The 13019-nt window shown below is 39.8% G+C and overlaps 1 protein-coding gene across 4 annotated transcripts; it reads left to right on the forward strand.

The window, feature by feature from the left end:
• Nucleotides 1-276: 276 nt before the first annotated feature.
• On the forward strand, nucleotides 277-8968 carry LOC127571431 (solute carrier family 35 member G2-like). Of its 4 annotated transcripts, none has more exons than XM_052017776.1 (3): nucleotides 1206-1336; nucleotides 2049-2145; nucleotides 7543-8968. In XM_052017776.1, exon 3 carries the CDS (start codon nucleotides 7566-7568, stop codon nucleotides 8811-8813), a length of 1248 nt encoding a protein of 415 aa, XP_051873736.1. In that variant the 5' UTR covers nucleotides 1206-1336; nucleotides 2049-2145; nucleotides 7543-7565; the 3' UTR covers nucleotides 8814-8968. The 4 variants fall into 4 exon arrangements, with proteins under 4 accessions (XP_051873739.1, XP_051873736.1, XP_051873738.1 ...); XM_052017778.1 differs by having other exon boundaries at nucleotides 1249-1336; nucleotides 2092-2145; XM_052017777.1 differs by having other exon boundaries at nucleotides 1280-1336; nucleotides 1998-2145.
• Nucleotides 8969-13019: the final 4051 nt, after the last annotated feature.

Below are 13019 nucleotides of genomic sequence, written 5' to 3' on the forward strand. Positions count from 1 at the left end.
ATTCAGTCACATAATTTTGTTTCTTCAGCACAGTGCATGAAAATTGACTTCACCTGAAGTAAAGCACGATCATGACCATTTCCATTCTGTTTCTCTCTTGACAGATGCTGCCCTACCTATTGAGTATCTCTCTTATTCTTTTTTTATTTAAAGCCAAATAGCATTTGATCAGGACCTGAGAAATATGGCCATGTATAGCTAAACCATCCATGTGCAGTATTTGTTGACAGTTTTTTTTAAATAAAACTATGTAAGATTCATCTACCAAACCAATGGGAATTAAAGGTAACCTGTATTAGCGATGCGTTCAGATCAAAGAGACCCAAGAGGCAATAAATGGAATTGGAACTGGCTTATTATTATCACGTGTACTGGATACAGTTGAAAGCTTATTGTTTGCATTGCCATCCAGACAGATCCTTTCATACCTAAGTACTTATTGCATACATAAGGTAGTAAAAAGGAAAAAAAAAATATACTGTTACAGTTCCAGTGAAAGGGCAGTGCAGGTAGACAAATAAAGTGCAAGGGCCACCATGGGGTAGGTTGGGAGATCAAGAGTTCATCTTTTAGCGTATAAAGAGTCTGATAGCAGCTGCGTAGAAGCTGCCCTTGAACCTGGTGGGACCTTTTCTCAAGCTTTTGTGTCTTCTGCCTGACAGGAGAATGGTAAGGGCAGGAGGAGTCCTTGATTATGTCGGCTGCTTTGCCGAGGCAGCGGGTAGTGTAGACAGAAGGGAAGTATCCTCTGAGTCACCTGAGAGAGGGGAGGCTAGTTTGCGTGATGAACTGGGCTGTATTCACAACTCTGCAGTCTTTTTTTGCGGTTTTGAGCAGAGCAGTTGCCATACCAAACAATGATGCATCCGGATAGGATGTCGAAGACCTGGGCTTTAAAGGATTTTGTGTTTATTTCCACTTGAATGTAAAGAAATGTACGTCCGCTCGCACTGACATCGGCGCTCCGAGGACGTTCCCGAACTTTTGCAGCTGGGAAGGGGGTTAGTATTTGGCAACAGTTTGCGCTCCCGGGCATGGGATCGACGCTGCCCGGAAAGACGTGAGTGTGACAGGAGTGACTAAGCGGCATCAGGCATCTTGTTAGATATATGGCATCGACTGTGATGTAAGTTGCTGGGAATCTGGCTCCCCTCCCTCAGGAGTCACCTGTGGCTTCTTTAACGAAACGACCACAGACTCCTGTGCGCATGCACTGCTGTTTGGATCCCTCCACTTCTTCTGGCAGCTGGTTGGCTTCTGGGTGTGGATGAAGGAGAGAGGTTGGAGCTTTGGAACTACGGGCTTGCAGCATCTTCCCCGAGTGCCTTCAGCTCAGGTAACCTGCAAACCGGTGGCGGGGCGCTCACCCTGTCCGGGGGAATCGCTGCTCCCTGTGTCACCAGAACTTCTGCAGACGGAGCCCAGGACCCGTTCGGCCGCCGGGCTCCTTCGGCCGTGTTAACCGGCTGCTTCCAGCCCGGCAGACCAGAGAAAGGAAAAGCAAGCGCTGTTCTTGTCTATGGTGGAGGGGAGACAGAACGCTGATGGGGTGCCCGGTGGACAGGGGTTCGCTCTCGCTCTCGGGGGGGGGGGGGGAACCATAAACATTTGTCTTCTGGCTGTGGGTAGAGCAATACCGCTTGCCTTCTAATGGGCTTGCTGCATTCGATTTATCGTGCGAGATGTAATACTTGCTGTTTCTTAATGCCTTCATTATAACTGCTCCGTCGAGCAGGTTACTTAGCCAGATTCCCATTCGCCGTTCCTAGCTCACTGTAGATCCGATCCGTGTAAGGTTGCTCTATAACGGGAAAGGAAGGCCAAATTATTTGCATTTCGAGGTCCAGACGGGTAACGCTGACGTCGGATCTGTGCGGGGATAGTGCTGGACTCGTGAACCGTGCGCGTTTCCACCCTCAATGTTGGCGTTATCAGTCGCAGAGCAGTAGTAAAATGTAAAAGAGTCATTGCTACATTGAACTGAAAGCTGTTCGCAGGGGCGCCGCGTTTCTGTTCGCTTTACGTGTTCCTGTTCATTTGGACCACAGAAGGAGATATTAATGTCAGCGTGATGCACATTTGTAACCGCAGAACAGTGTCAGGTTCCGTCTCAAGATTCTGGGATCTTCCTGCACATATTTAAAGGTGACTTTCCGCGTATTTGAAGTTGGTATTTTATATACACGCATGTCATTAGGTGCAACTGAAAACCATTGTCATTAGCTATTTGCATTTTGTTTTTGAGGACGGATCAACTGTTCTAACTGGGAGCTGACTTTTCTTGGTAGATTTAACAATACCTGCCGGTCGCTCACCTACCTCCAAATTCGGATTTTCTAAATTACTCTCAAGAGCAAGACAATTAAATTTACCAATGATTGCTGACACCTACCCATACTTACACATGCATAGCCGGATTTAAATAAGAAGCAGCGCCTCGAACGGGATTCGCTAAAGCGATCTTGTTATTTAAGCATTTTCCGGCTAACTAGTTTTTAATTCGGTCGGCACGATTGCACGATATTCTTTCGTACGCATATTAATCAGTGCGGGGCCATTAAACTGTTCTGCTGCCCCTTCGTGGTGCAGCTGAGATAATACAGTATAATATAAACATCTGATGTTCACATGATGGCAGTCTCTGATGCCATTATATACGTAGCAGAGAGTGAGGCGGGCGGAGGGGTCCCGGGCTTCATCCTGGTGTTAACTGTGTAAAAGCCCTGCCTGAAATTCCCTACTATCACCCGGATGTGAGGGAATACAAAACTGTGGATGCTGGAAATCTGAAATAAAAAGAAACAAATGCAAGAAGTACTGGGCACATCGGGGAGTCTCTGTGGGAAAGCAAGTCTGTGACTTGTTCAGTTCTGATGAAGTGTCATTCACCTGAAATGTTAACCCTGCTCCGCTTTTCACAGTTGTTGCCTGACTTGCTGCATATTCCCAGCCCTTTCTTTTGACCTACTGCAATGTTTAAATGGATTTCTTTTATTTAAACCACTGGAAGCCCACAAGAACGTGTTTCATGGTTAACAGGCCCTTAAATGTAGGAACTGAACCGCCCCAGATACATACCTCTTCCCTTCACCTGAACCACCTTAACCAAAGACGTTGAATGGACTCTTCAGCGAGGTTTTTGTTTTGTGAGACATTTTTATGTCACTACAACCATTTGATGACAGTCTAACCTTCATTTTCCCCTAATTGTGGTAATTTTAAGACATTCGAGAAATTGCATCTATTGTTAAAAGAATGCACACGGTTGCTAGCATTGAATACATTTCATCCGCAAATGATCAAAGGAATTCTTCTGCGAGCCACTCTTCAAGTCACTGGACAACCTGAAGGTAATGATACATCGAACAGTAGAAGCTAAAGAGGTCATCGCAGGCTAACTCGAAGCAAGCCAATCAATAGTCCGCAAAATCTCCAGTCAATTGTTCCATACAAAATATTCTACTAGACACGGGGGTCACATTTATCGCTGCGGGAAAGAGCTCCAAGGTTGCAATTGTGTGGAGTGAGGCATCTAACGCTGTGAATTATCCCTTCCCTTCCTTGCTGATTTCAAGTCTACGGTTAACATCAGACGCTACATCACCTGCAAGATGCCGTCTGAAAAGCACAGGTAGGCAACGTGCAAAGGGACAAAGAAATTGTAGCTTGCGTGGTGGAAGAAAAACAGAAAGACTCGTAAAGCATTGATCAGCGGAATTAGTTGGCCGAGGATTTTTCAGTCAAGACCGGAGTCAATCCGATTGCGTTCGTCTCGCCGGATTCCCGAACGCCTGCATTGTTGCATAAATATTATTTGGAAGCATTACATTTGTTAATATTTTTATTCATTTTATTTCCTTAAGTAAATAGCACAAACAATTCATTACAGTTGGTACCGATTAGACTCCTGGATTATATCATCCCCTTTGCAAATTAACCCCATAGTGCCTTCGGAATGACTTCCCCTCGCACTTGAGTGTTTATCCGTGCAATAGCGATCTTATTGCTTTCTGTCAAGAGCGAATCGTTTAAAAAAATCCATCCCATTTGGTTCTATTAGACCAGCTAGGTGGGAGATAACAATTTTTAAGACTGAATTTATTGGAGCAATTCGTTTTCTGTGAGTCTCCCACTAGTAGTCTTCTAAATTGGAGAAACACTTTCAGAGACCGTTCACTGGTTGCGTTTGTCCATGAACAATCATCCGGAGAATTCAGAAAATAAACTTTAACATAATTTATATCTACCAAAATAAAATTCAAGCACCACGTTCTTTTGTCTTAGTAAATATTTGATTTTATTTTCAGTGTAAGAGACCTCCCATAAATATTGACACACTCCTTAACCCCCCACCCCATGAATGTCGAAGTTAAATATTCATGTTTTGCTTGAGCTTCCAGGTGGCTATCCAGGTGAAATAACCAAAATTCCATTAAACAATTCATTTTTAAAATTTTTTTGTTTCTGAAATATTACGTTCTATTATTGAACCTCAGCCAGTGGGCAGGGTGGTTGAGTAACCACACAAAGATGCTGATGGGCACCCCTTTTAAAGCTCTGTGGGTGGTAGAAATGGCGTCCAGGCCATTCTACACCCCAACCCCTACCCCCTGGTTCCAGTTTTTCATCTGGATGTAAACACCTCGTCTGTTTTTCTACAAAGGGTTTAGCCAATTGAATGGCCAAGGAGCCATGAATATCGGCGCTATCTCTTTTATTGCAAGCAGCATGGGGCTCTTTGGCTGTTATCATTCCACCAGGAACCCTAATAGTGCATTTTGGTTCTGAATCCTGATGAATATGGAAGGTTTGTAAAAAAAGAACAGCATCAAATTTTAAATTAAAAGTGACATAAAATCAAGAAAGTTTTCAGTAGTTAGGTACTGGGAAACTTCTTTTTACCAAAGTTAATACCAAATGTGTGGTAGAATAGTGGTGCACAGTTGTTTTGTGGGGAGAACCAGTTTGAGATATAAAATGCTTCTGAGGGCCACTGACATGGAACACATTTTTATTTTGACCATACAGAACCAGGTACCAATATGAAGACACAAATACCAGAGTTTGTTAACAGTTTCTGTTCATATTTAATAATAGTTCCCTTACTTAAAATGCAAGGAGTTATGATTAGTATCTGGGTGTTTTTGACAGCATAATTCGCTTGAAACCATTTTTGTATCTCTTAACAATTAAGGAACCTAAATAACCATCTGTATTTTTGAACCAGCTATCGTCCATTATTGATTTTAAAACATTGGTTTATTAAATAAATTTAATTGCATCTTAATTACTAAACTAATACAAAAAACATGTGGATGCTTTTCAGGAATAATGTGAAGTACTTTGTGGAAACCTCTCTGAGAATGTCAGGTTTTATTTTTGATTTTGCCAGACAAAATAATGCTCTAAGATTATTATCTGAGATCAATTGCCCTGTTTTGATTCATGGGACTAAGCAGAGAAACGACATGTCTGCAAATGAATGGGCTGCCAGAAACATTAGTAGACTTCATGATTCTCTCCCATAATTTTGCAAAGGTTTTTAAATGAGGACAACTATAGGAACTAAGCAGATTTCCTTTGTGATACTTCCTGCAAAGCAAGCCAAAGTGTCACAAGTCCATAAATTCAAGTTGAATAATTGATTCCACAACTTCTGGATCAGCTGAAAACGAGTCTGCAACTAACTTCAGCTCTTCTAAGTATCTACAATCGGTTAGGAACTGCTGTTCAAAGCTTCTCCAAAACAGGACATGAATCAGGACTTGGAAAAGTATGTGCTGACAGAAAGGAATGTGAAAGAGATCATCTTCTTACAGTTGTAGACAAAACTCTTTCCGCTTGGACTGAAAAAACTTAATTTGATGGCAATGTCATAGACAAGTTGTTCCCTTCCCTGAAGTTGATCGTTCAGAACATTGAGGAGGATAGCAAGATAAGGAAATATCACAAAGCCAATCAACATCCTCCAGAAGGCTCAGAGACATTTCCTTTGCCATCAGAAAACATTTGCTCTTCAGCAACAGCGCTACAAACTTTGTCGAGACTTTACATTTGCTGAATAGCTTACATTGACTCAATAAACTAAATTGCTCTCTACTTAGCATTCATTTTATTCTTAGTCCATTTGAAATTGACAGTTGTTGAGTCCATGAGATTTTTTGAAGTTGACCATGGAATTGCATGCTCAAAACCAAACATGCTGATGTACAGGAGACTGGATGAGGTGCTCCTCGCAATCATCCCTTTTCCGTTTGAAATGTGCAACCATTCTATCATTCTTTCCTGCCAATGACAGTGTGCTATTTATTAATATACTAACCAGTTTTGCTATACCAAAGCCAAAGACCTAATTTTATCCAAGCAGGTGATTTAAAACAAAACGTTGTTTGCTCATGAAATAATGCAAGTCACATTAGTCTTTTGTAAACCTCAAATTCATTTATCAGACTGCACAAAAATATTTGATGTGTCTGAACAGCCAATAGTTTCATTTCATGCCCAGTGAAAAGTAGATAATCTTTTTGTCACATATTCCTCATTTAGCACTTGTCACTGAACAACCATATAATTCAGACTGATTTTTTTCAAGTTTAAAACGTTAAAAGACCATGACTTTTTGCATGCTGTTGACAAACAGGATTTATCAAATCTCCGTTGTGAATGGAGAATATGGCTTGGGAATTAACTTTGAAGCTCACGAACCTTCACAACAATTTCTTTTTCTGGACCTTATAAAGGACATTTTGCCGGACAAAGAACTGTTGTGTAAGACCTGATTTTTTTTGATCATGCCAGTGTAATTCTCTGTCCTCTACTTTTTTTAATATTCTTCTGCAACTATGATTCCAAGCTATCAGTCAGCTGTCACTGTAATTCTTCTTCCCACTCCCACTGTATCTTCGCTATCCTCAGACTTTAAATGTGTCTCAGTACAGCTCAATATAAGTTTATGAATAGCTCTTTCTTCAGATAGACATATTATAGCCTTCTGGCCTAAATACTAAATTCCAGTAATGATTCAGTGGTTCTCACTGTACCTGATCAAAGCAAATTTTTAACCTTTTCTCCTTCCCAGTTTGCCCTTCTTGTCATTAAATCTCTACACCTTTGCTCGTTCCTCCACTCGACCCTTCCATTGCATCTTTATCTCTAAGTTTTTAATGTCTAATGAAAAGATAATTCATCTGAAGCACAACCTTTTTCATTCTGAATGCTGAATATTTCCAGCATTTTCCATTTCTATTTCAAATTTCCAGTATCTTCGGTATTTAACATTTGGGGTAGTGATAAATGGGTACTTTGAAGCACTATGTTTTTTTTAATGCTCTGAAATATTGTTGAATAAAGTGTGGATTATGTCAATTCATGGAAGGATTATAAGTAAAGTTAAAGCTTTTACAAATAGATTGGCAGGACTTGCAGATGTATACACCAGTTGACGTGCCGCTCACACAAAAGTATAGACTGTAGTTGCTTAGCCACGGAAATACCAATGACACACAAAGTAAAGTTTTAACTTTTCTGTAAAATTTGCTGCAGGACAGAAGTTCTGCTGCAGGGAAATGGCAGCTTCACCTACTAAGTCAACATGCCCCTCGAAAAAGAGAGTGAAGATCCACCCAAACACAGTGACTGTGAAATATACAGCACATTATCCGCAACCTGAAGAAGAAGGCTACGAAGACACCTATCAAGATATTGAAAATTATGCAGAAGACAATCCCAAAAAAAAACTTCTGAGTGATACTAAAAAACGAGGAAGGTCATTCTTTGGGGCAATTAATGTTCGTCAGAGTTTATCAGATGAGCAGAAAGATAAAGGCATGGTGCAGCAAACAGAAAATGCTGGAGAGAGTATAGTTTCAGCTCCAAGGATAACCTGGATTGCTCTGTTTGGGGCTGCCTTGGCCCATGGTTGTGTTGCATTAATAACTAGACTTGCCGCTGATCGGTCCAAAGTACCATCTCTGGAACTCCTGTTCATTCGTTCTGTACTCCAGATCTTCGCTGTTGTAGTTGTGTGCTATGGCAGTGAGCATCCTCTTGGACCCAAAGGATACAGGATGCGTCTTTTTCTTTACGGGGTGTGCAATGTCATTTCCATCACCTGTGCTTACACATCCTTTTCAATTGTACCCCCAAGCAATGGGACCATCATGTGGAGAGCCACCACTACAGTCTTCAGTGCCATTCTGGCCTTTCTACTGGTGGATGAACGGTTGGACTACACTGATGTTGTAACAGTGGTCTGCAGTGTATTTGGTCTTTGTCTAGTGATGATCCCCAATATTGTTGATGAAGATGATTTATTGATGGGCAGATGGAAGGAAGCCTTTGGTTATACCATGACAGTAATGGCAGGGTTGACCACTGCTCTGTCCATGATCATTTACAGAGCGATCAAGGAGAAGGTTAGTATGTGGACTGCCCTTTTCACCTTTGGATGGACAGGTACAGTGTGGGGTGTGTCCACAATGTTTATCTTGCAAGAGCCTATTATACCATTGGATGGGGAAACCTGGGGATATCTATTAGGGATCTGTATCTGTTCTACTGTGGCATTCTTAGGTGTATATTATGCATTGAATCGATTCCACCCAGCATTAGTTAGCACGGTTCAACATTTAGAAATTGTTGTGGCCATGATTCTCCAGTTGCTAGTCCTCCATATGTTTCCATCTGTGTACGACCTTATTGGTGGATCAATAATTATCTTCAGTGTCTTTGCACTGACTGGTTACAAGCTTTACTGGGTTAATTGGAATAAGAGGCAGGATTACTTGGAGATAATAAATTCCCCCATCAAATGAATGTTGTCAATGTTGTGAATAATTGGGGAATTAAATGCAAGCAAGCTGCTTTATGAGTGTCAACTGTGCAATGTTCTTTCATATTGTGTTGTCAGAAGATGGTCTACTGGTGTTACATTCTCAGTGTTGTGTGGAATAAAATGTGCAGCGGATAATACCAAGTGTTTGTATTTATTAATGAAAAATAACTCACTGTGCATGCAAAGCTGAGAGAATAAATCTTTCTTTTAATTTTCTTAGAATAGCAAGCCAATTTCATATATATTTCAGAATAATAGGATATCAAGTTAACTGGAATTTGGAATCATTAGATCTATTTTAACTCAGAAGTACTGTAGGCATGATAAGTGCTTAGTTCATGGTTTTGCTTAATGCTGCAGCTCTTAAATGCATTCTTTTTCATGCATGGAAAAGGTGAAAGGAATCTGCAGATAGAGTCGATGAAAAATCCTTAATCTATGTCCTCACCATCATATCAGGCTGAGTGAACACTGGGTAGGGTTCTTGCAAACTGGAGCATAATTTTGGAGTGCCAGTGTCTCTGACTGCACCAAGTTCCCCAAACCTGACAATGCACACATGACTCTTTTCACCAGCATCCTGGAATTTCACTGCCCTTCCCACTCTATAGCATCTCTGAGTAAGTTTGTGGTGTGGATAAATGATCATTGATGTGTACAGCATAATTTCTTCATGCATGTCCAGGTAGATCTCAATGGTCTTCAAAAGGCAGATAATACTAAACTGATAAGGTGACCAGCATAACTCTAACCAACACTGTCCATCAAAATCAGAAGGCAAGAACTGTTGTCCAAAATAGTAAAAGAAGTGATGATATTCCAGCACTTGAGCCAGTAAATTGTCACACTCCAGAGACTCGAGCACATAACTTTGGATGATATTTCACCTCCAACAGTGCAGTACTCCCTCAGTACTGGTCTGGAATGATAACTTCAGTTTTTCTGTTAAAGGCTCTGGACTGGGACTCAAACTCGCAGGGAAATGTACTATCATTTGATCCTCACCTGACACTGCAATAGTTGAGACTTTCTCATTCATTTGGGCCCTTTTGATGTCTGCCCATTCACATAAAAGATCACATATAATTATTTTAATACAGGGTGTTCCCTTGTGTCCTGGTGCTTATTTCTCAACTAACCGACAAAGCTTCTAGTTTGTTACTAATTATAGGTTCTCACTGTGCCCTTTTTGAGTATGTGGACTGCCCTTTGATTACAAAAGTGACTGTGGCTCATAAGGACCTTAGTGGAAACAAATACTGAGACCACTTTTGATGTCACGAAAAGTACAAAATATTAATTTTTACTTTATTGGATATGGTCTAATGTCTTCTGAATGGAACAATTGCCTCTTTCAACAACATTTTTGGAAACGATTAACTTAAATATTTCTTCAAAAAGCTTTTTTTCTCTCTTTCTGTTCACTGTTTGTCAAAGTTCTGGAAATATCGGGTATCCAGGTTTGAAGTACAAAAATGAAAGTTAACAGGATGTTCAATCTAATGGGTGTCCCAGTCTTTTTTGAGCAAGGGTCACTAGAAAGTAATCTGGAGCAATGTTATCTCATGCTGACTCAAGATAGTGAGGCCAGTTGTGACATCTTCATTGACAGTCATCTGAGATCAATTTGGTTCACGCAACGGGAAAAGAACAATTTCATATAGACAGCAAATTAAGAAACAACATTTAACAAATGTTATTATTTATAGGTATGATAACATAATGATTACATTACTGGAATGGGTATTCAATGACCTTGGCTACTGATGCAAAGACATAAGTTTGAATCCTGCCATAGTCACTGGCGAGTTTAAATTCACTTAGTTAACTAAATCCAGAATAAATCTGTTGTCAGTAATGGTGTCCTTGAAACTAGTGGATTATTATGAAACCATCTGATTCACCAATGTACTTCAGTGAAGGAAATCTGTCATTCTTATCCAGTCTGGTCACCAATCTGGCTGATTGTTATCTGCCTTCTGGGATAGCCTATCAAGCCACCAAGTATGCAGGACATTAAGGATGACAATAAATATTGGCTTTGTTAGCAGCATCAATCTCCTATGAGTGAACTTGATAAATCTTGTACAATATTATTTCTTGGCTACCTCCATAAACTGTCATATTCAACATAACACGTAAGCTTCAATCATTCAATTACAATACAAAGCTGATGACTCTTCACGCTGGTACCAGATTAAGTCATGTTCTAAATATATATATACTGTATATATTGAATCATATTTTGCCAGACGGTGAAGGCATTGAATGTTTTTATATTTGTGTGCTAGTTACTCAGGCAACTGATACCAAATATTCAGTATTTTTAGAAATCCAATTGATTGATTGTAACCATGGTCATAATTCCAATCAAGTTATTTTCACATAATTTTAAAGTAATGTGAAGAAAATAAGGTTCAATCAAAGATGTTGTGTTATCAATGTTGATTTTCCAATCTTGGCAGAAATTGATATTCATGTTTAATAAAAACTGAGAACATAGTCTCTTACTGCCTCGTGAGTTGATCCTGTAAGTAGCTGAGCTGAAGAGACTGGGAAAGGATCAAGTTTGATCACTGGCCTTTGCTGGGTTAGCTGTTGTCAGTTGTTGCTGAGCATTTGGGGTGTGACAATTGGCCTTGGAGTCCTTTGGTTAGAGATTAGAAAATCCACTGGCATTCCTGTTCTTGAATGTATACAGTACATGTGCATAGTTAGTGAGGGCATATTTCTGCCTGTGATGCCTTCTGTGGATGAAAGCATAATCAATCTACTCTGTTGAGGGTCCTATGTGAGCAATATGCACCAAGTCAACATATTGGAAAATGATACTCTTAGAACTGTATTCTAGGCTGTGTTAATTCTTGAGGAAAAGATGAGATAAAATTGGTGATCAGGATACACTAAACCTTTTCCAAGGCTACTATACTACTGCAAAAACTGGGTGTCCTTCTTTTGATGTGGTTGGATCTGGTAGTTTTACAGGTAACACATGATCACTTGATTTTCCAGAATGTTTATTGCTTTTATTAGCTCTGAATATATACATAGGTGTGTTTTAGTCTTTCTCAGAAGGTTACATAGCTACTAATATAGGAGTGAGGGGCTGGGGGTGGGGGTTAGAGTTGAGCAAATGTCTAATCATGATCCCACACCCATGATGAGTGTGGCACATGCCTCATGGTCCAGCTGCACAATTCCCACCCATCATTTTTCATCAGTTTATAAATAAACAAAATACAGATGAAAATGCTGTGAACAATACCACGAACACTTCAAGCAACAGACTCATGTTATTTGTTATACTTTCTGGTTATTTGATACAATTATCCATGTAATCCTAGTGAACACGTAATAAGTGCATGGGTGTACAAACACATTTCTGTGTAAAGCATTTTGTTCTGTTGTTTATTTTTCTGATGTGTTCTTCTTGATATGTTTTAAACTTTTTCACTCTTATTATTTTAAATTAGTCAAAAAACGAGGATGTTGTTGCAGAATTTGCCTTCATTTGTTGATTACTCTGGGTTTCTCATCTGCATTTAACAAATGTAAACTTGAATAGGCATGACAAATAATGCCATATGTGATGTAGATTAATGGTCATGGATTCTGTATCATGTGCTTTCCTAATTTCAGCTAAAGCTGGATGCAATAATTTGAAAGCAATGCTCTTCCCTGAGAAAAAGAATTCATTGCTTCTACCAATATGACAAATTTCTTGGGGATATTTTTGGCTAATGTCAGCAAGGTCCTGGACATCTACTGAACCTCTTCATTTCCTTCCACGCTCCTGCTGGTAGGAAATGAAAAGCTTCAATACACAAAGGAAAGGTTTGGCAGAAAATAACTCAACAGAGTTTGGCAGGGAAGATAAAATCATGTGACAAAGATCAAAAATGACTTATTTTTGATGACTTAAAGATTCCTTTATAATCATTAAACTCAATCTGAGGTTTAATAAACTGATATTCAAAGTATTCTGAACAATGTTTTCATTTTACTCTGCAGCTTTACATCTGTGAGGTATGTAATCTTCCAAGAGAAATTAAGATGCAGGTAGAAGTTTCAAGCTCCGAAATTCTGCAATCGTCTTATATTTTGCATTCTCATCTTAGGTCCAGCATGGGACCTTTACACAGTCATTAATATTTCAAATCTGATTTCTTCACTAGATCAAATTATT

This window comes from Pristis pectinata, chromosome 6 (genome assembly GCF_009764475.1).
Source record: "Pristis pectinata isolate sPriPec2 chromosome 6, sPriPec2.1.pri, whole genome shotgun sequence".
Lineage (NCBI taxonomy): Eukaryota > Metazoa > Chordata > Chondrichthyes > Rhinopristiformes > Pristidae > Pristis > Pristis pectinata.

What these genes read in the sequence shown, in the direction of transcription:
- LOC127571431 (XM_052017779.1), top strand. Translation starts at nt 7,566, where the DNA reads ATGGCAGCTTCACCTACTAAGTCAACATGCCCCTCGAAAAAGAGAGTG.